This window comes from Capricornis sumatraensis, chromosome 2 (assembly GCF_032405125.1).
Source record: "Capricornis sumatraensis isolate serow.1 chromosome 2, serow.2, whole genome shotgun sequence".
NCBI lineage: Eukaryota > Metazoa > Chordata > Mammalia > Artiodactyla > Bovidae > Capricornis > Capricornis sumatraensis.
The window spans coordinates 88,483,967-88,506,932 of record NC_091070.1 but is presented as its reverse complement, the minus strand read 5'-3'; the positions used below and the strand labels follow the sequence as shown (position 1 = coordinate 88,506,932).

The window sequence follows — 22,966 nt, the reverse complement described above, 5'->3', positions numbered from 1 at the left end:
GTCTTCAGGGCGTGAAAAGATTGCTTCCTTGTTTTCAGTCTCTCATATTGCTGAGAGGGCAGCCCCAGACACACATCTATATCCTCAGGGCCCAAATCCCAAGTGCTAGCCGCCCTTCCTTTCAAAGCCCACCCCCACATCCACTTCCCATCCTGCCTTTCTAATGGCAGCCCAGGGATGGTCTGGAACACACAGAAATTCCAATGTCGCCCCCTTTCCAGGACAATTGGGTTGTTGTCTAGGGGAACCCTTTCCCCACCACAGAGAAGCCTCTTTATTTCCTCAAAGGTAATTTACCTCCCAAGGTGACACAGGGGACTTTCTGACCCTTTCTTTTGATGAAGAGACCAACACGCTCTCCTGTCCAGCCTCTCCCTGGGTTCCTGTTACCCTGTCATGCCCCATTCATTCATTCCACAAACATTCCCAGGACCTTCCTCCAAGACACAATTTCCTGTTTCTTCTCTTGAAACCCCACATAGTGAAAGAATTTGCCCACTGCATCAGGGTCTTTTCCAAGAGTCAGCTCTTCAAATTAGGTGGCCAAAATATTGGAGCTTCAGCTTCAGCATCAGTCCAGTGAATAATCAGGGTTACTTTCCTTTAGGATTGACTGGTTTGATCTCCTTGCTGTCCAGTGGATGCTCAAGAGTCTTCTCCAGCCCCACAGCTGAGTGCTCAGCCTTCTTAATTGTCCAGCTCTCACATCCTTATATGACTACTGTAGGTCAGACAGAAGTCTGGGCAGTGGGGTTGTGGCAAAAGCATGCAACTGGACGGGGAGATGTGGGCTCTCATCCCAATTCTGCCCCTAAGAAGCTGAGTACTTTCAAAAATCCAGAACTAGCTGAACTAAAAACACCAAATCAGTAAACAGTAGTTCAGTTCAGTTCAGTTCAGTCACTCAGTCATGTCTGACTCCTTGCAACCCCATGGACTGCAGCACGCCAGGCTTCTTTGTCCTTTACCATCTCCCGGAGCTTGCTCAAACATCCATCGAGTCAGTGATACCATCCAACCATTTCATCCTCTGTGGTCCCCTTCTCCTCCTGCTTTCAATCTTTCCCAGCATCAGGGTCTTTTCCAATGAGTCAGTTCTTCAAATCAGGTGGCCAAAGTATTGGAGTTTCAGCTTAAATACTGTTACTAAACAGTATTTAGTAAGAGTTTATTATGCCTATAAAAGCAGTTCACGAACCGGAAGCTTCGAAATTCAAAGACTGATGTGAAATGCAGGGGCATGAAGTTACAAGATGGCTTATGGTGATTACATTGGTTTTCAGATGGCAGGGGACTGGTTTAAAGTGATCATACTATTTTTAGGAAAATGACTGAAGTTTTCTTTTATGATTGTCAGAGGCATTAACAAGAAATAACCTAAAACTGCATTTTACTTACCTTCATGAAATAAGCTGGATTTTTGTTTTGCTTTCAGAGCCAATATGGTTTTATCTGCTCAGAGAATTCTCAAGTCCAGTCTCCATTTTATATTTAACTTTAACAGTATCCTCTCTGGGGCTTGGTATCTCCACTTCTCAAGGGAGGGCCTGAGTTAGATAATCTCCACGTTTTCATCCCAGCCCTGGCATTTTATGATGCTAAGGTCTGGGCTCAGGGAAGTGGAGATAAGAGTGTGACAGAAACAGACACCACTGCCCTTGATCTGAGCAGCCTCCCTCTGCCTGCAGTGACGCAGGTGATCTGCCCATGCCTGCTCCCTGCGGGGATGAAAGACGCCTCTCGGCCAGCGCAGGGCTGCATGGTCACGCCAAGATGGCCACGCCCACACACGCACACCATGCATGTGCCCATGCTCGCATCCATGCATGCATGCGCACCCTCGTGCGCACACACACTGCCCAGTGCTGCATGCTACATAGCGCCTCCAAGTCGGGGAAGGTACCCGCTTCAGGCTGGGTACTGGGCGTCATGCTGGCCCTTAAGCTGGGTCTTCCCTTCCACCCTAGTGTCATTGAGAGATTCAAGTGAAATATCAGAATAAGTTTTCCAAATATTGTTTTCCAATAGAGCTTTGGAAAACAAACATATGTGCCTAACTTCAGGCTGAGGGTTGCCCATATTAAGGCTGAGAGGCAGTGTGGTACAGTGGTTACCACCCAAGCGCTGGAGTCACCTGCCTAGGTTGTGATCCCAGCTTTTCTAACTTCCTAGCTGTGTGACCTCAAGCAAGTCATTTAACGTCTCCATGCCTGAGATACTTCGTCCATGAGCAGGCATGATGATGGTAGTATCTACCTCATAAGTTTAAAGTGTGTCAACGTGGGTGCATGACCTCTAGTCTGTGCTCTATAAGGGAGTCCATCATCCATTACTAAAATTAGGCACTGACCCTCTCTGTTGATCTGAATCAAAACAAAACGAAAAGGGACTTTCTTGGTGGTCCAGTGGCTAAGACTCCAGGCTCTCAGTGCAGGGGGTGCAGGTTTGATCCCTGGTCAGGAAACTAGATCCCACATGCTGAAACTAAGAGTCTGCACACCACAACTAAAGATGCTGCAAGTCACAACAAAGATCAAAGATCCCTCATGCCACAACTAAATCTGGGTGCAGCCAAATAAATAAATAAATGTTATATTTTTTAAACACAGATGATAGCCTTTTTTCATAAATAATTTTTTTAAAATTTTAAAACAGAAAAAAGAGAGGATCTCAGTTAAGAGAACAGTATGCTAAGTCACTTCAGTCGTGCCCAACTCTGTGCGACCCCATAGATGGCAGCCCACCAGGCTCCCCTGTCCCTGGGACTCTCCAGGCAAGAACACTGGAGTGGGTCGCCATTTCCTTCTCCAATGCATGAAAGTGAAAAGTGAAAGGGAAGTCGCTCAGTCGTGTCCGACCCTCAGTGATCCCATGGACTGCAGCCTTCCAGGCTCTTCCATCCATGGGATTTTTCCAGGCAAGAGTACTGGAGTGGGTTGCCATTGCCTTCTCCAAGAGAGAACAGTAAGAATGTAAAAAAACGACGTGTTTTATTTTTAATTAAGATTTTACCACGCTAAGTATTTTAGCCCATATGTGCTTTGTTTTGGGAATGTTGTTTTTTGGCTGTACCACACAGCATGTGGGATCTCAGTTCCCTGACGAGGGATTGAACCTGGCCCCCCTGCAATGGAAGCTAGGAGTCTTAACCACTCACTGGACTGCCAGGGAAGTCCCTATGCATGTTTTATTTGCATTACATGACCATTTGATTATGGTGCCATTACTTGTTGCTTTGTAATTTAGAGTTTTAAAACATTTAATGTCCTTGAAAAAATGCTCAGTCCACAACATTTGCAGGGTTGCTGTGACACATGATGGCTGAGGCAGGCGGGAGTCCTCGGGGGGCTGGCATGCTGCATCCACTTCGGGCAGGAGCCAAAGTGGGCAGAGGGTTCGAGTGGGGACTTGGCCCAGGGGCTGCAGGTTCATTCCTAGCACTGGTTCCAGGAGGACTGGAGGGTCAGAGAGGCAAGTGGGTGGGTGGGGGGTCAAGGAGATGGAGAGGGGCCAGGGTACAGAGAGAAGACAGGGCACCAAGAAACTGGAGAAGGAGGCCAGGTAAGATCATGCCAACCTGAACACAACCACAGTATTTAGAGAGCTGCTGCTGCTGCTGCTAAGTCGCTTCAGTCGTGTCCGACTCTGTGCGACCCCATAGACGGCAGCCCACCAGGTTCCTCTGTCCCTGGGACACTCCAGGCAAGAACACTGGAGTGGGTTGCCATTTCCTTCTCCAATGCGTGAAAGTGAAAAGTGAAAGTGAAGTCGCTCAGTTCTGTCCGACTCCTAGCGACCCCATGGACTGCAGCACACCAGGCTCCTCTGTCCATGGGGTTTTCCAGGCAAGAGTACTGGAATAGGGTGCCATCGCCTTCTCCGATTTAGAGAGTTAATCCCTTCTAAATCAGCTAAGGTGAATGGATGAGGCTTGTCGGGATTGAACTGGGCACTTACTGATGGGCAAAGTTCCCAGGATGCTCTCTGATCCTAGAGCAACCTTGGGAGGGGAAGGAAGTTGCCTGTGCAAGACAGAAGCAGGCTGGGTCCTCTCACAGTCTGCTGGTGGCCAGTAAGCTCACACAGTCACTAAAGACGGTCATCCCATGGGCCTGTGGCCCAGGACCCAGCAAATCCTCTCATTCCTGCTGTAGAGAAACACACACTGATGACTACAGGGAGATGGCCAAGGGTATCAAATGTAGCACTGAATATTGGAAACAGAAAATATACATGTCATTATTGTGTATACCATATATTTGACTTAAGTCTTCCCTGGGGCCCAGCAATAAAGAATCCGCCTGCAATGCAGGAGACTCAGGCTCAATCCCTGGGTTGGGAAGATCCCCTGGAGGAAGGCATGGCAACCGACTGCAGTATTCTTGTCCGGAGAATCCCATGGGCAGAGGAGCCTGGTGGGCTACAGTCTGTAGGTTTGGAGAGAGTCAGACACGACTCTTTGAAGTGACTGAGCATGCACACACACAGATATTTGACTTGGGTACTTATTGAAATCTATAATTACATGGAGAAAGGCCTGGAAGGACCTTATATCACACTGACAAGAATAATTACCCCTGGGAGGGGGACTGGTTTTGGGGTGATTGAAATGGGATCTCTGTAATATTTTATTTTCCTTTTTGAGACTTGTGGGATCTCAGCTCCCCAACCAAGGATGGAATCAGGACCCTCAGCCATGAGTGCCAGGTACTAACCAGTGGACTGCCAGGGAATCTCCTTACATATTTTTTTTTTTACAGTGAGGACTTTTTTGTGTATTGCTTATTTGACTTAAACTAACTTAAAAAATTAAAACACATAGAGTAAATTGATCAGAGGGAGGAGGGATTTGGACAAGAATAAGAAAAAATCCAGTACAGACTGGAGTTGGAGAGAAAAGAAGAGAGGTTTGGCAGTGAAAGTGGAGCCATGAGATGATAGGGAGAAAGGTGGGCAAAGAGAATACTCTGGACTCCTTAGTGTGTGGCATGTAGTATAATTGATCCTCTGACACCTCTTCCAGGCTGTTCAGCAAAGACTTAAACAGATTTTCAATTTGTTTTTGGATGTTGGGTCTTTCTCTGAAAGGTGAAACTGAGATTGACCACAAGACAGACTGATTTCATTTGGGTTACAATTTACTTGGCAAATATTTATGGGAATCTTCGCTGGTGGACAGTGGGCTGGGCCCTAGACAAAGGGGCGTTAGGAAGAGCTCCACAGTGACCTCTACTATGTGGAGACAAGTCATGCAATGAGGCAGAAACATGAGGCTGCAGGGGCAGAAAGTAGGGAACATTGGTTCTGCTCCTGACAGCCTCATGGAGGGATGAAGCCTCGACACAAATGTAGGAACATTCCAGAGAGACGAATTAGAGAAGTGCATCTCAGGTTGTGATGGTTGTGATGGGTGGGCTTCTTCCCAAAGTTCAAGGCTGCGGTCCGTGGGCCTGGAAGAGTCCCAGAGAGCGAGCTTCTCCAGTGGCCAGTGCCGACAGCGCCCCCTGGTGGAATCATTTACTCGGCATTCTCTCCACGCTAGGAACTCCCCAAGAGGCTGAGAACAAAGCTTTGGCCTTGGAGCTGGAAATCCTGCATCCCTTGACAAGAACAGCTGGCATCGCGGGCCTCCAGATGTGAGGCCCTACTTAACTGTAACCCAGCTGGACACTACGGGGCCACCCCGACCTCTGCCTGCCCGTTGTCTGTGGAAAGACTTTCGCCTCCAGGCCTTCCCCCAGTTTCAAAGAATATATTTAATTAAGAAGTGAGGGAAATGTGGAAGCAAAGAAAAACAGTCAAGACAAAACAGTAATAGTTTAGCCCTTGAACAAAGTCGAGGGCCTTTTTAGTTCCTCTTCAAGGGCTAGAGGTCATCCTCTGAGCAATGTCCTTTGCGCTGTTTTGCACAGACTGAAAGCCCCACCAGGTGGAAGAAGGTAACTCTCTGCTGCCCACAAGCATGTAGACCCCAGACTGATTGAAACCTGAGGGCTGCTGATGTTCATTCCAGGTGACCTCACCACCAAGCAATCAGAAGGACGTCCATGAGCTGACCATACGCCCCACAACCCTCTCCTCAGCACATAGCCCCTTCTTCTTCTCCCTGGGTAATTTCCGAGCAAACCCTAGGAGTCGGTGCTCTGGGACAAGAGTCCACCTTCTCCCCAGGGTTGCCAGTTTACTCAATAGCCGTCTTTCCTTTTTGTCTGACATGTATCTCTCAGTATTGGATTCTTGAGCAACGAGTGGCTGAACCTGAGTTCAAGAACAAGAGAACGCTCTAAATAGTCAGGAGGAAACAAAAATCCACATGGGGGTTAATCTGAGAGACAACTGACCTTGCTCCTTCGGAAATGTCAGTGTCAGGAGGGGCTTCCCTGGTGGTCCAGTGGCTAAGACTCCATGCTCCAAATGCAGGGCGCCCAAGTTCAATCCCTGGTCAGGGAACTAGATCCTATATGCCGCAACTGAGAGTTTGCATGCCACAGCTAAGACCTGACTCAACCAAATTAATATTTAAAAAAGAAATGGCAGTGTCAGGAAAAACCAAAAGGCTGGTACTGTTCTAGAAGAGGAGAGAGGAAAGAGACAGGGTAACCAAGGGAGTGGGTGAATCTTGGCTGGATCCTGGATGGGGAAACACGGGTAAGGCGGGAACATTGTTGGTACAATTGGGGACATTTTATAATGGACTATATATTAGATGGCTCAGAAGGTAAAGAATCTGCCTGCAATGCAGGAGACCAGGGTTCAATCCCTGGGTCAGGACAATACCCTGGAGAAGGAAATGGCAACCCACTCCAGTATTCTTGCCTGGAGAAGTCCATGGACAGAGGAGCCTGACCGGCTACAATCCATGGGGTCGCGAGGAGTCGGACATGACTGAGAGACCAACACTTTATGATTTTATATATTAGATAACAGTGCTGTATCTTTTTTCTTTAAATGATGGAAATGAAAAGAACATTTATAATATTCCCCTGGGTTAGGAAAATGGGGGTAGGTGGGAAGAATCCATTATTTTACAAGGAGAACAAAAGCTTAGATTCCAGTACTGGCCTTGCCACTTCCTACCTGTGATAAGTGGGACCTGTTTTGCCACCACTTGGACCCTATTCCATCATCTAGGAAAGCGGGGTTACCGCAGTGCTCACCACGGGTGGCTGGTGAGGGCTGACGGAACACACACACAAGCTGGGGCCGGTGGGGAACTCACTTCAACCAGCAAAGAAAGCTTAATGGAAAGGAGGCTTCTGCTGAATCAGGCTCTATGGGGCGCCCTTCCCTCTGTGTGGGAGAGGGCCTGCACCCCTTTGCTTCCCCTCTACCCGCCCCACCCCTTTTCCGAGCGGATCCCAGAAAATGTGCTCCCGACAAGATGTATCAACCACAGGGTGCAGCCTGGAAATGTAGCTTAGATCCCCTTTGTTGTTTCCCAGCAAATTAAAATTTATCTCTCAGGGAGGAAATGAGGGGGTTGGATTTTTTTTTCTTCCTCCTTAATGGTCCCTGATGAAGGAAATGAATGCGGGGGAAGGGATCAGAAATACGATCCACCTCTCGCTGGCTCAGAAAGGTCTGGGGGCTCCCTGCACCCTCAGAGGGGGCAGCTGGGCACAGTGTGTTTTATTATATAATTAACCTTGACCCTTCTGGGTTCAAAGAGAGAGGTTAGTTGGAAATAAATCAATAGTCTGGTCTGGTCACTTCAAAGGCTTCAGGACCCGCTGGAAAATTCCATGTTGTTTCAGTGTGTAAATTGGAGTAGGGTGTGCAATTCTTTTTGAAAGGTTGTGGGGTGGTTAGGTCTAAAATTGAAATGAATTGTGTATCCGCTTCCTTTAATCAAGCAATCAGGAGTCTTTATTGTGTTTCTTGGTGGGGGCAGGGGTGGGTGCGAAGGCCTGGAAGAAAATATAGTGTGACCTCTATGTGACCACTGGGCCCAGCTCTAGGACAATAGGCAACTCTCCGAGATTAGGGAGCCCATCTCCTCACCAGCAGGGCTCGGCCCTGGCTTCCAACAGGTCTGGGATTCTTGGAATCACTGAACCATCACCATCATAATACACAGCAATTTTTGAGTGCTTACTGTGGGCCAGGTGCCAGAGATTTTCCAGTTGTTTTCTCATTTGAGTCTCATAACAACCCAATTAGATAAGTACCATTATTATCTCTATTACAAATGAAGACATTGAGCTTCCGAGGGGCTAAAGAGCAGGTCCAAAGCCACTGTGAGGTTTTCAAAATCTGTTCCAATGATATGGCTCAAGGGATGAAAAGGAAAGCCAAGTAAGTGTTGCAAACGACCCAAAAGTCTGCAGTCCCGGCATTCTTATTTTTCCCTGAAGTTGTTGGAAGGTGAATGGAGCTGGTTTCTCTTCTAGTCTCTCTTGGCTTCATCTCTAGTTTGCCTTTCATCTCTCTTTCCTCCTTTCTCTTTGTCTTTTCTTTCTTCCTCCGTCCCTCTTTGTTTCCCAGGCAGAACAGTTGTAAAGAATCTGCCTGCCCAAGCAGGAGACACAGGAGATGCGGGTTTGACCCCTGGGTTGGTAAGATCCCCTGGAGAAGGAAATGGCAATCCACTCCAGTATTCTTCTTGCCTGGGAAATCCCATGGACAGAGGAGGCTGACGGGCTACAGTCCATGGGTTCAGACTGAGCAACTGAACACACACACCCTCCCTCTTCGCTTTCCTGCTTTCTCTCCACAAGTGTTTATTAAGTATTTAGTGCTGCTCCACAGCGGCACCAGTGGGTCATAGAGAGATAAGAAACCATGTCTGTTCTTAGGACGCTCACATCCTAAATTCTCCAAGCAGGCATGAGCGGCACACATCATGTGCATTTTATGCTACAGAAGGAAATAGTTCTGTGTGAGAGGATGTGGAGGAAGGGCAAAAGCAGGAAAGGAAAGGGTCAGGGAGGACTGGGAGGAGATCATGTTTGGAAGGATCTGAAAAGAAGAGATGGTTGAACAGTCTTATTGCAGGCTGAGGGAACAGCGTGCAGAAAGGGCCTGGAGGCGCCATGGCACAGCGTGTTCCAAAGAAGCCAAGAGCCTTTGGCCCATTTTTTGACTGGGTCATTTATTTTTCTGGAATTGAGCTGCAGGAGTTGCTTGTATATTTTTGATATTAATTCTTTGTCCGTTGCTTCATTTGGTATTATTTTCTCCCATTCTGAAGGCCGTCTTTTCACCTTGCTTATTGTTTCCTTTGTTGTGTAGAAGCTTTTGCTTTTAATTAGGTCCCATTTGTTTATTTTTGCTTTTATTTCCAATATTCTGGAAGGTGGGTCATAGAGGATCCTGCTGTGATGTATGTTGGAGAGTGTTTTGCCTATGTTCTCCTCTAGGAGTTTTATAGTTTCTGGTCTTACGTTTAGATCTTTAATCCATTTTGAGTTTATTTTTGTGTATGGTGTTACAAAGTGTTCTAGTTTCATTCTTTTACAAGTGGTTGACCAGTTAAAGAGATTGTCTTTTCTCCATTGTATATTCTTGCCTCCTTTGTCAAAGATAAGGTGTCCATAGGTGCGTGGATTTATCTCTGGGCTTTCTATTTTGTTCCATTGATCTATATTTCTGTCTTTGTGCCAGTACCATACTGTCTTGATGACTGTGGCTTTGTAGTAGAGCCTGAAGTCAGGCAGGTTGATTCCTCCAGTTCCATTCTTCTTTCTCAAGATTGCTTTGGCTATTCGAGGTTTTTTGTATTTCAATACAAATTGTGAAATTATTTGTTTTAGCTCCGTAAAAAATTGGTAGCTTGATAGGGATTGCATTGAATCTATAGATTGCTTTGGGTAGTATACTCATTTTCACTATATTGATTCTTCTGACCCACGAAAACAGTATATTTCTCCATCCATTAGTGTCCTCTTTGATTTCTTTCACCAGCGTTTTATCAGTTCAGTTCAGTCACTCAGTCGTGTCTGACTCTTTGCGACCCCATGAATTGCAGCACGCCAGGCCTCCCTGTCCGTCACCAACTCCCAGAGTTCACTCAGACTCACGTCCATCGAGTCAGTGATGCCATCCAGCCATCTCATCCTCTGTCGTCCCCTTCTCCTCCTGCCCCCAATCCCTCCCAGAATCAGAGTCTTTTCCAAATAGTTTTCTATACGTAGGTCTTTTGTTTCTTTAGGTAGATATATTCCTAAGTACTTTATTCTTTTCATTGCAATGGTGAATGGAATTGTTTCCTTAATTTCTTTCTGTTTTCTCATTATTACAGACATTTCTCCAAAGAAGACATACAGATGGCTAACAAACACATGAAAAGATGCTCAACATCACTCATTGTCAGAGAAATGCAAATCAAAACCACAATGAGGTACCATTTCACACCAGTCAGAATGGCTGCGATCCAAAAGTCTACAAGCAATAAATGCTGGAGAGGGTGTGGAGAAAAGGGAACCCTCTTACACTGTTGGTGGGAACGCAAACTAGTACAGCCACTATGGAGAACAGTGTGGAGATTCCTTAAAAAACTGGAAATAGAACTGCCATATGACCCACCAATCCCACTGCTGGGCATACACACCAAGGAAACCAGAATTGAAAGAGACATGTGTACCCCAATGTTCATCACAGCACTGTTTATAATAGCCAGGACATGGAAGCAACCTAGATGTCCATCAGCAGATGAATGGATAAGAAAGCTGTGGTACATATACACAATGGAGTATTGCTCAGCCATTAAAAAGAATGCATGTTCTAATGAGGTGGATGAAACTGGAGCCTATTACACAGAGTGAAGTAAGTCAGAAAGAAAAACACCAATACAGTAAACTAATGCATATATATGGAATTTAGAAAGATGGTAACGATAACCCTGTATGCAAGACAGCAAAAGAGACACAGATGTACAGAACAGTCTTTTGGACTCTGTGGGAGAGGGAGAGGGTGGGATGATTTGGGAGAATGGCATTGAAACATGTATATTATCATATGTGAAACAGATCGCCAGTCCAGGTTCAATGCATGAGACAGGGTGCTCGGGGCTGGTGCACTGGGATGACCCAGAGGGATGGGATGGGGAGGGAGGTGGGAGGGGGCTCAGGATGGGGAACACATGTACACCTGTGGCGGATTCATGTCAATGTATGGCAAAACCAATACAATATTGTAAAGTAAAATAAATAAATAAATTTCTTCAGTGATTGAAAAAAAGAGAAGCCAGGAGCCTAGCTTGGAGGACTGAAGTGGATGACAGGTAGAAAAGTAGGCTCTGTTCTGAATAATAATAGTAATAGTAAGCACAGTCCTGACTGCTTTCCGTCACTGACTTCTTTACTGCTCACAACAACCTGTGAAGTCTGTGCTCTGCTTCTCCATAGTTTATGGAAGAGGAACCGACGGCACCAGAGCTTAAGGGATGTCCACTGGGCCACAGCCAGACAGTGGCTGACTGGGGATTATACACTTGAGCCCATGCTCTTAACCCCTGGGTGACACTGCCTCCTGTGAGGGAGGCTTGAATGCCAGGCTAAAGGCCCTGGACTGATCTGGGGTCAGTGGGGGGCTCGGGAGGTTCCTCACTCAACCTGCATTAGCCAACATGCCCACCTCAACCCTCCTCTTCAGGGCCTTCCATCCCTGCATCTCTCCTCAACATTCAAAAAGAAAATCTTAATTTCATTCCATTCCATTTGGACCACGTCTGCCTTCAAGCCTGCCCCCACCAGTCTACAGATAACAGTCAGCAACCAGCATGGGCTTCGCACAAGGAGGCCCAGGTTCAGGCCCCAGTTCTACCACCTCATTTCTCTGGGCCTTGATTTCCTTTTCTGGTAAATGGGAGGATGACAGTAAGTCCAGCTCTGCTTGCTGCAAGGCTGTGAGAAGACTCCAAGGAGGTGTTCTAGAAATGCCACCAGAAGTAATAACAGAGGAACTCATCCTTATCAGCGGGGCACCAAGGACTCCATAGCATCCCTTTCCATTTCCCGAGGAAGCTCCAGGCTCTCTGGCTTTCTCACTAGTTCCCTTCCCACCTGGAAAGCCATGTAAAGTTTTCCTCAAACACATCAACCGTGTAAAAACATATGCTCTGGAGATTTAGTAGTCATTCATTCATACGTTTATTGAGCCTCTATTATGTGCTAGGTCTCCCGCAGCAAATGACAACCTCCTGGCTGCTCCATGGTCTTACCGTGTTCTTTGCTTACCCTTTGCCTTCAGCCCTTCCCTCTTCTCCACTTGTCTTTGAAGTCTTCCTTAATTCTGGCCTGCAATGAATCGTGTTTTCTTCTGCTTTCCCAGCTTGCCAGTGCCCATCCGAGCCAGTACCTGGATAAGTTGAAGTTATTTTAATTCAAGCCGATATGGTCTGCTCACTGAGAGCTAGGTCTCTCTCTCCAGTGTGAGGCTGAGCTTAGCTGCTAGCTTCCATCAAGCGAGGGTTGACAGGCTTTCTTTCCTGTAGCTGTAATCCTCGCTATTTCCACAGGGGGGCAGCAAACCTCGCCAATCACAGCCTTTCTCCCTGGAGCTGAGACACTGCAGGCCGGGATACTTCGTCCAGAGGCTCCCTCCGTTTCACGGAGGCAATGCCGGATGCAGAGGTCCTGTCTTCTTTATCTCACTCACCCTCACTCACTTTGTTCTGCCCACTTTTTCTGCCTGTAACAATGAGTTCATCTGAACACTTAAACCGAACTCTTGGCTAATATGAATTCACTGGGTGCAATCAGAATGTACAAACCGATCCCCGTAATACTTCTTCGTGGGAGGGCACGGGTCTAGACGGCCCACTCCCTGACTCTAGCCTGAACCGAGTTCGGGACAGGTCCCTCATCGCTGGCTGCTCCCACTCCCCCATTCCTGCTGCCAGCCCAGTTTCTCCCGACCCCTGCTGCCCCACACTTGTCCTGAGCAGGAGGACTACTCTCCTCACTGCCTGCCCCCAGGTTCATGTTCGCACATCCCCAACCCCCGTTCTCCCCAGGACCCAGGCTCCCCATCAACTGTAGCCTGACTAGGTTTAGTGCAAAGGGCTCCTGGCCTCCAGCCCTGGTCCTGCCTCTAACTTCTCTGTGAACTTGAGCGATGCCTGCTCCTCCTGGCTCTCGGTTGTCTTCTCTGTCTCATGAAGGGGTCAGTGGTCCCTCCCTGCTCTGTCATTCTGGGGTCATTCTGGGGACCACCATCCCTGGTGGGTGGGGATCTCAGGCCAGCACCAGCTCTCCCTGGCCCCTCAGCCCTCGCTGCACTGAGGGAGCTGGCCGTGGAGAAGGCCCTTGCTAGGTGTTCATAGAGGCCTGGGACTCCCTTCCTGTGACCTCAGGACTGGCCCTTCAAGACCAAGCTTCACTAATCATAGGGATGAGACCTACAAACATGGCTTGGCTAGGAGTCGGGAGCAGTGCTTGTCTTCCTCCAGCCCCTCCCATCATACCCCAGAGCCTCGGGGAGCAGCCTTCCTGCTGCCCAGCCTCCCAGCTCACACTTATTCTCCACCCACCCTTCCGGTGTGGACCTGTGGTCAAAGAAGCCCGCAACATCTCTGACTCCAGTCCCATCCAAAGGTGGAGGAGTCTAACTCCCCTCCCTGGAATACAACGGCCTTAGTGACCTGCTTCTCAGGAACAGAACATGGCAGTGACGCTGCAGGATGTCCAGGGCTAGGTTCTAAGTTTCCTAGCAGTTTCCGCCTGGCCCTGGCTCTCAGGATGCTGATCCCTGGGCCCCAGCCACCAGGCTGTGCGGCAGCCCAGGCACATGGAGAGGCCACATGTAGGCGCGGAGGCTGACAGCCAGCATCAGCCACCAGACTCGAGCAAGCCTTCAAATGATTCCAGCCCTCGGGCTTCAGGCTGCCACAGCTGATGCGCAGTGGAGCAGAGACAGCTCTCCACGCTGGGGCCCGGCCCAAACTGCAGATGTGTGCGCAAAAGAAATGTTAGGGTAAACCTCTAACATGTTGGGGTGGTTTGTTACAGAGCATTTGGTAACTGGAGCAAACTTAATCCCTGGCTGCTGCTGCTTTCTGCTCACGCACACACACGTGTGTGTGTGTGTCTGTGTGTGTAGGGATTCAGCCAGAGGCCACTGGATCATTTGAAATCTCAGGACCTAGAGTCCAGCTGGGCCACTCAGCTGAGAGCAATTTCTGCTAAACTTCCTAATTGGAACCCTGCTTCTCCTTTTACCTCAGTTCAAGGTCTTGTTAGAACAGACCCTTCCTTTATTTGCATGTGATTTGTGTGCAATTTGCATACATCTACGTGAGTCCTATTAGGTGGTTTTAAAAGGTTTCCGGGCCCCTCCCTGGGGAGGTACTAGCCTCCTGGAGCCTTGGAGGGAAGGGAGCACTGGAGGCTGTGTGGTCTGCCCTCCTAGCCTCATGTCTGCTCCTCCATATGACCCCCCCATCACCTCCCCAGGTGGTCCTTGGATGGCTGAAGTTGAAGAATTTCTGTGTTTGTGGAGTGCTGTGTAAAGAAAGGCAAGGTATTATTTCTATATTTGGGCTTAGTTCCTTCCTCTGGGAAAATCAAGACAAGTCAACCACTTCTCACCAAGACCCATGACGGTACCATGTGGCCTCAGGCTTCTCTCCCACCTCAGCATCCACTGCACCATCACTGTCTGTGGCCTGACCTTGGCCCCAGCCGCCCCTGCAGGCCTCTTCCAGAAGTGCCAGGCCAAGGGCTTTCAGATGTTTCTTTTAGAAGCAGTACCCTGTTTTCCAATGAAAATCTCATGCAGAGTTCAACTTAGAAGACAAAAGAAGTCAAGCTGCTCTAGGTGTGATGGGCAAGGAGGCTCCCCCAGACCCTCTAGCCACAGCTGGAGAACTCAGCTTGCCAACCACTGTCCTTGTCTGTTCCTCTCAAAAGATGCCTCTGGGTATAGAACCCAGCCCTCCAGAGTCTCCCAGGGGTGGGCCTTGGCTTTCCATTTCAGCAACAGAGAGGACACTGACAGTCTAAGCAGTTGCGTTACATCATTGCTTCTTCCTAAGCTTGAGGCCCACTGAGACCTCCAGTCTTTTTTAATTTTTTGGCCTTGCTGTGCGGCACGTGGGATCCAGGGACCAGGGATCAAACCTGTACCCCCTGCATTGGAAGGGTGGCGTCTTAACCAGTGGACCTCCAAGGAAGCCCTGAGACCTCCAGATCTTTGTCAGCACGACACTTTTAAGCCCAGTCTCTCTTGGCCTATTCTCAGACTCAGCAGCTTCAGGAGTCTGGACTGAAGAAACCACAGGGGGAACAGAGAGGCCTGGCCAAGGGTCTGGCCGTGTGTCCTGTAAAGCCTCAGCCAGTCAGGGCCCCAGTCTCCTCAACTTTAGTCCTTCCTCATAGACAAGGCAGAAAAAAGCACATAGCTGGGGCTTCTCTGGTGGTCCAGGGGCTATGTCTCATGAGCTCCCAGTGTAGGGGGCTCGGTTCGAGCCCTGGTCAGGGAACTAGATCCCACATTGCCACATCTAAAGATCTCGCATGCTGCAACCAAGACCTGGGGCAGCCAAAGTAATTAACTGATTATTTTTAAAAGCACATAGTCCTGCCCGGCCACTGGCTCCGTATGGTGGCCTGTCAGCATCTGGTGGAAGGACTAGTCTCGGATCTCTTCCTGCCAGCTAGGGAGGCATGAGCCGCAGTCAGAAGGCAAACTCTGGAACCAGGCTACCTGGCCAGGATGCGAACTGATCTTGGCAGACCCTGCCGAGATGGGCCGTGTGGGATATAAAAGGTTTCCTTCATTTCTCATCCTTTCTCGGTTCCATCATTTGTGAGAGGAGATGGTGATAACGAGAACATCAAACTCCACCCCCCCACCCCCGCCCAGGGAGGCTGCGAGAACCTACCTGGCCTCCCCACCCACGGAGAAGACTTAGCAGGCTCCTGTAGGACCACCCAGGGCTCCGACCCTGTCAGGGTCCGCCTGGATCACCCCGTGACCCAGCACTTCCACCCCTCCCCTAGGACCTGCCACAGGCACCCAAACACGCAAGCTTCACTTTGGCAACAGGACTTTTATTCAGTCAAAATGAGTGTGGCAAACCCAAGATGGGCCAGGTGGCCCCATCCGCCCTCCCGCATGCCCACCCTTCCCTAGGGAGAGGGCATTCCAGGAGAAAGGGGGTGTGGAGACAACTCTGCAGGGACCACGGGGCACTGCCTGGGAGGTCTGAGGCACCCTGGGCTCAGGCCCAGCACTGGGGAGAAGGGACAGCGCCCTTCCCCAATCCACATGGATGAGACTTCAGTCTTTCAGGAAAACCCCATCAAGTGTACCTCCTTCAGCTAATCCACTAAAGTCTGGGGTGAGGAGTCCCTAGAGGGTTGGGAGTCAGGGACTTAATGGTCTAATCTCATACTTAAGAATACAGTTTGTTTTTTTTTTCTTTAAAACAAAAGTTTTCTTTCTGCTATTTAAAAAAATGTTTGCGTGTAACCAAAAATACGTATTTGTTTCCTTTGCCTTTTTGCTTCATCTTTAACTAAGTCTTTCGAAGAACACAACAGAAAAGAGAAACAAGAAATCACAAGAACATAAATCCTTAAACACACCTCATATAAAAATAGTTTCCGGCCGTAGCTGCTGACAGTGGTTGGTCCACTGCCCGGGGGAGTGGGTCAAGCTGGCAGTGTCCCAGGGGACAGAGGGCTGGGGACCCCACCCCCCTACCTCCGCCAACATGCACACAACCAGCACACACAGTACATTCCTGGGGCCAGTCTGCTCCAGCGGCTCTGTGGGCAGGCAGGCTGCGGGGTGACGGCCCACCCTCCCAAGGCCCAGGTACAGAGAGGGTCCTTGGGGTCCCGGTCAAGGATGAGTTGGCTGAGAGGGTCAAAATGGGAGTGGACAGGCCGACGAGATGGAGCACCAGCAGGGTGCTGAGAAGCGGCTAGTCTGGAGCAACGATTTACACTCCCAGGAACAAATTTTCCTCTTATTTTTGGCTTTTCTTTTTTTTTTTTTCACATTTTCTTTGACCAATTCCATCTTTATTTCTGCAGGCCCCAAGAGACCCACCCTTGGTGAGGAGCCAGGAGGGACGGTCCAGTGACACAACACAGGCCTGAGAGCCAGTGAACTTCGAGGTAGACGTTTTCTTTCACACCTGGAAATGGGGAAGTATTTTTTTTTCCTTTTTTTTTTTTTTTTTAACTCTGGGCAATAATGTGGGGAGGGAGAAGGGGTGCCCCCAAAGGGGCTTGAGGTAGGAGTGCATTCGGGGTTCTGTGGGGCAAGGGGCTGAGGCCACAGCCCCACTCCCCCGAGGACATTCATTCCGGCTGAGGTAGGTGCTGAGAGCCAAAACAGCAAAACTCCATCCTGAGAAAACAAGGTCGCGGAGGCTGACAGTGTCGGGCGCCCAGCCTCAGCTGGCGCATAGTTTTGGAGTCTAATTCACCTTCTCTCTTCTCTTTCTCTCTCGCTCTTTTTTCTTTTTCTTAAGTTTGTTCTTTTTTAAAGGAAAACATTAGTTCAGTTTCAAGTCATGTGGGTACAAGCAGAGGTGAAGGGGGGCCTTGGCCCAAGGTGGGGGGTCCTGTAGGAACCCTTCTGGGTCCTTGGAGGGGTTCTTGCTGAGGCTACTGTAGGTCTTGAGAATCAGAGGATCAGTCAGGACAGAAGCGCCTGGGAAGCCCCTACGTGAATCCCACATGACAGGAGAAATCTTGCCTTTGACCTGAGAATGGGGGTTGCTCCCGGCAGAGCCTGCCAGACACCGGCTACGGTCCCGAGGGAGCAGGCTGGGCAGCCAGTCCTTCACTCGGGAGGCCAGGGCCCACGTCCTGGGGTGGCAGGGCCTCCGACGGCATCTCCTCCAGGAGGCTGAACCCCTGAAGCGGCAGCATGTTGAGCTGGGTCTCCTCACACAGGGCAGGGGCCTCGGGGTCCTGCTGGGGACAGGGCGAGTCACACAGGCCTCATCAAGGGGGCCCAGAGGCCCACGAGCCCCGAGTCAGAGGGTCAGGCGCTGGAGCCCATTCCACTCAGGGGTTAGGTCTCCAGGCCTTCCTGCCTGACTTGGGGGCACAGAGAGAGATGCTCTGTGTCTTGTAGCTTGGCAGAGGCTGGTGACCGAGGCCTATGGCCAAGGTAAGGAGGGCACAGCCTAAAGCAGGGGCCTGGCTCAGGCAGGGGCACTCACCGTGGGTCTAGGGTGAGGCTGCATAGCCCCTGCTCGGGGGAATAGCTGCTCCAGTTCCTTCACATCCACGCGTTTCCTGTCTCGGCCCAGCTGGGCCCGCTCTGCCCGTCCCGCCCCATTCAGTGCCAGGATGCCAGGGTCCCTCTGGCTCCGGGGGCCCTGAGGAGGGGAGAGCTGGTTTTCCACATCCTTGCACAAGAGGACCCTAGGGGATGAGCCAAGAGTTAGGAGGAGGGATGTGGGAGCGGCAAGAACACAGGGATGGAGACAGTGGGCCCCAAACTGCCCCTCCCGTGTGGCTCCCCTGCCCCGTGCCGGCCCAGGACCCACCTGCCCCTTTGGCCAAATAAGAGGAAGAGGACACAGAAGATGATGCAGGTGACCCCGATGTGGATGCCGATGACGATGCCCGTGGTGGACGTCTGGTTGGTGGCCTCCTCCTTCCGACAGTCACATGGTGGGCTCAGGGCTGGGGTGTAGAAGCAGGGGCAGGTTGGGGGCTGTGGCTCCCAGACACCCAGCCTTTGTGGGTTACTTCTCCCGCATCTGCTCCTACCCCCCTAGTTCACATGGCGTTTGCCCTTGTCTACGGGGTCCCAGCCCATCGTTTTTGGTTCTTTTTACCAATGACTGAACACTAACTTGGTGCCAAATACTAGGAATAACACTTTAGATGGACCATTTCATCCTCCATACACTTCTATAAAGGTATTCCATCTCTGTTTTATGAAGGAGAAAATGAGGGCTCAGAGAGGTTAAGTAACTTACCCAAGGTCACGCAGCCAAGCATCAAGCTCAGGTCTAAGCCTATGTTCTCCAGCTCTTCGTGTACTGTTTGCGCCTCCTTTCCCTGGATGCCTGCTCCCCCCGTCCCCCACTCAGCTTCTGGCCTCCCTTCCTAAGGGCCAGTCTTTGGCCAGACCCCACACCCACCCCTCACCTGTCCTCTCAGCTGCTCCCCTCAGAGACACGAAGCGGACTGTAGCATTGCCGTCCCCATGCTGGTTGTAGGCAAGCAGCTTCACCTCGTACACTGCAGTGGGGTCTGGGGGCAAGGGCAGGTTGCTGAGGGACCGCCCCAGGCCCCACCAGGCAATGGTGTCTCCAGGGTGAACTGGAGAAGACCCCTGGGAACCGCCTGCTGGCCCCAGGCACCGCACCCCTGCCCAGCGCCCCAAGCCCCGGGCCGCATCTGCCTCACCGAGCTGGCTGAGGTTGTAGGAGGAGACAGCTCCGGGAAGCAGAATGGGGCCAGTGAAGGAGGCCTTGCTCGCGGGGCGGTAGAACAGCTTGAAGCCGCCCTCGTGCTGGGCCAGCCGGGGCCAAGGCTCCCACAGCAGCTGCAGGGTGGAGCTGCCCAGGACCCGCACTGACAGCGGCGGTGGGGCGGGGGCTGTGGGTGGAGAAGGGGGCTGAGATGTGAGGACCTGGTGGCCACTGAAGCGCTTCCCTCCCACCAGCCACCTACGCCCCAGACCCCACTGACCCCGAGAGCCCGGCTGCTCTGACCCTACCCAGGGCCTCTGCTTGCTCAAACAGCGCCTTTGCATGAATTATCAACAGAAAAGGGCACCCCTTCTTCCAAGCTAACCCAGCCCCGTCTCAGCCCCAGGGCGAAGCCCTATGTGCCCTGCACAGCCTGAACAACGGTGCACATGGGTTCTGCCTAAAACCCTGGGGCTTTGTGCTCCACACCCAGACCTCACCTTCGCCTAGAGTGCTGGCCAGGGTGGGGGCGGAGGCTGAGCTGGCTCCCCGGGGCGTGTAGGCTTTGATGTAGAAGCTGTAGGCAGTGGAAGGCTCCAGGTCGCTCACCAGATGCTGGAAGGTGCTCTTGCTAACTGCTTCCTGGTACTCCAGTTCCGGGGGGTCTGGGGAGGCCAGGGCGGGGTAGGCAGTGAAGGGGCAGGAAAGAATCCTGCCCACACTGGGGAAACGGGGGCGGCCGCCAGGGGGCAGTCCAGAGGAGCAAGGGAAGGTGTCGGGTCAGGAGGGTCAGGACGCGTGGGAGTAAGAGGAAAGCGCTGCAGAGGCAGCCTTGCCCTCCGGGGCCCCACCCACCGGCAGCCTTCCTGATGTGCAGGACATAGCCGATGATCTCCCTGGTGTTCACCAGGGGCTCGGTCCAGGACACGCGGACCTCGGTGGACGATACGGAGACCGCCTGCACGTTGAGGGGGGGCCCGGGCAGCCCCTCGGCCCACAGCACGGTCAGCCTGGCGCTGGCTTGAGAGGAGCCGGCGCTGTTCTCGGCCACGCACTGGTAAATGGCCTCATCTTCAGGGCCGATTCCAGAAATGGTCAGGGTGCTGCAGGGAGAGGGGGAGCCTCAGACCCCCTCCTCCTCCCAGAGTCTCCTCGGAGGTGGGCCACATCTCCCCACAACAACAGGCTTGTCTGAGGTCTCTCAGCTAGTTAGGGGCAGACCTGGGACTCAAATCCAAGTCTCCAGAGCCCCAGTTTAGTATTCTTGGCCAGCAGGAGGTGCACGGCCTGCCTGGACCACTCATCCGAAACCCCCTTCCCCGATACCTCCCCACGCCTCACCCCGGTACACATGCCACGCACGTGCCTGTTGTTATTCTTGAGCCTGACGTGGCCTCCGGGCCCCAGCACCTGTCCATTCTTCAACCATGTCACGTGAGGAGGTGGCTCGCCCTGGGCTTGGCAGGTGAACATGGCTGTGGTCCCAACCGGCCTGGAGATGGACTGGGGGTGCTGGACAAACTCTGCCGGGGCTAGGGTCAGGGTGGGGGCACAGAGAAGCGTGAGGGGTCAGGGGGAGACGCAGGGGACACCTCTGAGTGAAGGAATGAGGAGGCGAGAGGGCGGGGCCAGAGACCTTCAGGAGAGCCGGTGGGCGGGGAGAGTCCCCCGGGTGGGGCCCACCCTCCAGCCTGGTCCAGCCTCCAGGATATGGCAGCCCTCACCTCCCTCCGCCTCGGAGAGGCAGACCCAAGAGAGGACTCCATTTTAATGACTATTTAAAAGACTGACATTTGTATCCGAAAGCAATCAAGCTGAGCTCCCTGTTCAGTAAATTGTTAAATAAATAAATGTGCTAATAGGTTTGGCTGCACCTTGAAGGCGGTAATGACGGGGAGATGGATGAGCCCTCAGTACCGGCTCCCCTCACCCCTACATTCTGTTCCACTCTCCTCCAATCCCAAGCCTCGAGCTTCCATTAACACCCGAGAAATGAAATGCTCCATCACTTTCATTTGGACAGACTAACGGCACATGGAATGCTAAACAAACAGGCATTTAAGTTCCTAATTCCTCTCTCTCCCATCTCTTCCCCAGCTCTCCAGGAGGGAACAACCACAGAACCGGCCCCCCACCCCCACCCTGAGAATGGACCGCCAAGCCCAGTTCACAGAGACAGCTGAGGTCCAGGACAGGAGGATGGACAGAATGACCTGGTCAACTGCAGAGGGCCCGCACGCTTCCGGAGGGGAGAATGTGTGTGTGCGCGTGTGTTTGCGTGTGTGGAGGGAGCTGGGGTGTGAGAGTGTGAAATGACAAACATGCTGAGAGCGTGCGTGCAGGTGTGAGCGTGGAAGTGCCACATGTGTGAATGAGAACAGCATGTGACGGGAGGGGACCCAGGGAGGGGGATGGCACACGTCAGGGAGACCCGCTGAGATTACAAGGTGGAAATGAATGGGGGGTGATGGCACCTGGAAGGACCAATGACCAAAGATGCCCTTCCCTTCCCAACACATACATTCCTGGGGGGAGGGGCCTGGAGAGGGCAGGGGCAAGGTTAGGGTGAGGACAGGCACGTGGGCAAGCATCAGGCCCTGGGCTTGGGCAGGATGGGGCAGGTGAAGGGGCAGTGCGGGGCGGCGTTGGGTGGGGGAGCCCGTACCTTGCACCACCAGCCGGCCCTGGGCTGTTCTCCTCACCCGGGTGCCGGGCCTGTTGGCTGCACAGACGTAGACGCCTGAGTGCTGTACAGTTACGTCTGAGATGATGAGGTTCCCCGTGCCCAGCACCTGGATGCCCTCCACCCCAATGGGGCGGCCATCTAAAGAGGAAGGGAGGGTCAGGGAAGGAGGTGTCCAGGAACGTTCCAGCTTGAGCACCATCAGTCCTCCAGGGAGCCCCTGTCTTTGCCTCTGGCTCTTCTCTCCAAGCATCACGGCATGCTGGAGGGGCAGGGGCAGCACAGGAAACTCTTGCCCCGGCAGGAGGGAACTGGGTCCTAATCCTAGCATTGCCACTGCCTCTCTGGTGACCTTCAAGTCCCTTCCGCCTCATTTCTCAAACAGAAAAGTAAGGTCTTACGTGGACATTCCCCAGCCTGATTTATCTCTCCTGAGCAAAGTTCCTTGATCAAATATCCATTCTGCTCCTTGACTATCCCAATGCCCATTAATATCAAGGCTCTGACAAGTCCCGCAGCCAAGGCATCTGGTTGACTCTGTTTCCCAAACTTGCTAGACCACCAAGCCATTTCCTTCCCCTTGCAGATCACGCTTTGGGAAATGCTCTCCCAGATGGTCTTTACCAGGCCTATGGGCTCCTCCTAATGGTGAGGCCACTCTTTTCAGCCTCTCCCAGGCCCTGGGCCCTCCCCCCACCCAGGATCAGATTAGCACAGTCAGAATGCGAGGAGACAGCTCCCCATTCAGCCTCTGAAGTGGTGAAATCTACTCCATTATCCTGCCTGCTGCCCCCTCCTTCCCCATCACTCAGCTGCTACAATGTACTGCAGTCTCCTTGTGAATGCGACCCCACCCCGTCCCCTCCAGACTTTCCTTCCCCCAGTGACCTCTCCACTCAGACAATGTGGGCCCATCTGCACCCTTTCATTTCTCTCCTTCAGCTGCCTGGGGA

General features: G+C 51.7%; 1 protein-coding gene across 1 annotated transcript in view; it reads right to left on the bottom strand.

Moving 5' to 3' along the window:
* Window positions 1-17,702: 17,702 nt before the first annotated feature.
* The window catches only part of IGDCC3 (immunoglobulin superfamily DCC subclass member 3), a 42,080-nt gene continuing 36,816 nt past the window's right edge, over window positions 17,703-22,966 (bottom strand). Inside the window, exons 6-14 of the mRNA XM_068993509.1 lie at window positions 21,996-22,154; window positions 20,697-20,862; window positions 20,186-20,433; window positions 19,831-19,995; window positions 19,326-19,517; window positions 19,065-19,169; window positions 18,455-18,593; window positions 18,125-18,329; window positions 17,703-17,873 (exon numbers count right to left, since the gene is read on the bottom strand). Coding sequence (XP_068849610.1) covers window positions 17,703-17,873; window positions 18,125-18,329; window positions 18,455-18,593; window positions 19,065-19,169; window positions 19,326-19,517; window positions 19,831-19,995; window positions 20,186-20,433; window positions 20,697-20,862; window positions 21,996-22,154 — 1,550 coding nt within the window. The remainder of the gene's footprint in view (window positions 17,874-18,124; window positions 18,330-18,454; window positions 18,594-19,064; window positions 19,170-19,325; window positions 19,518-19,830; window positions 19,996-20,185; window positions 20,434-20,696; window positions 20,863-21,995; window positions 22,155-22,966) is intronic.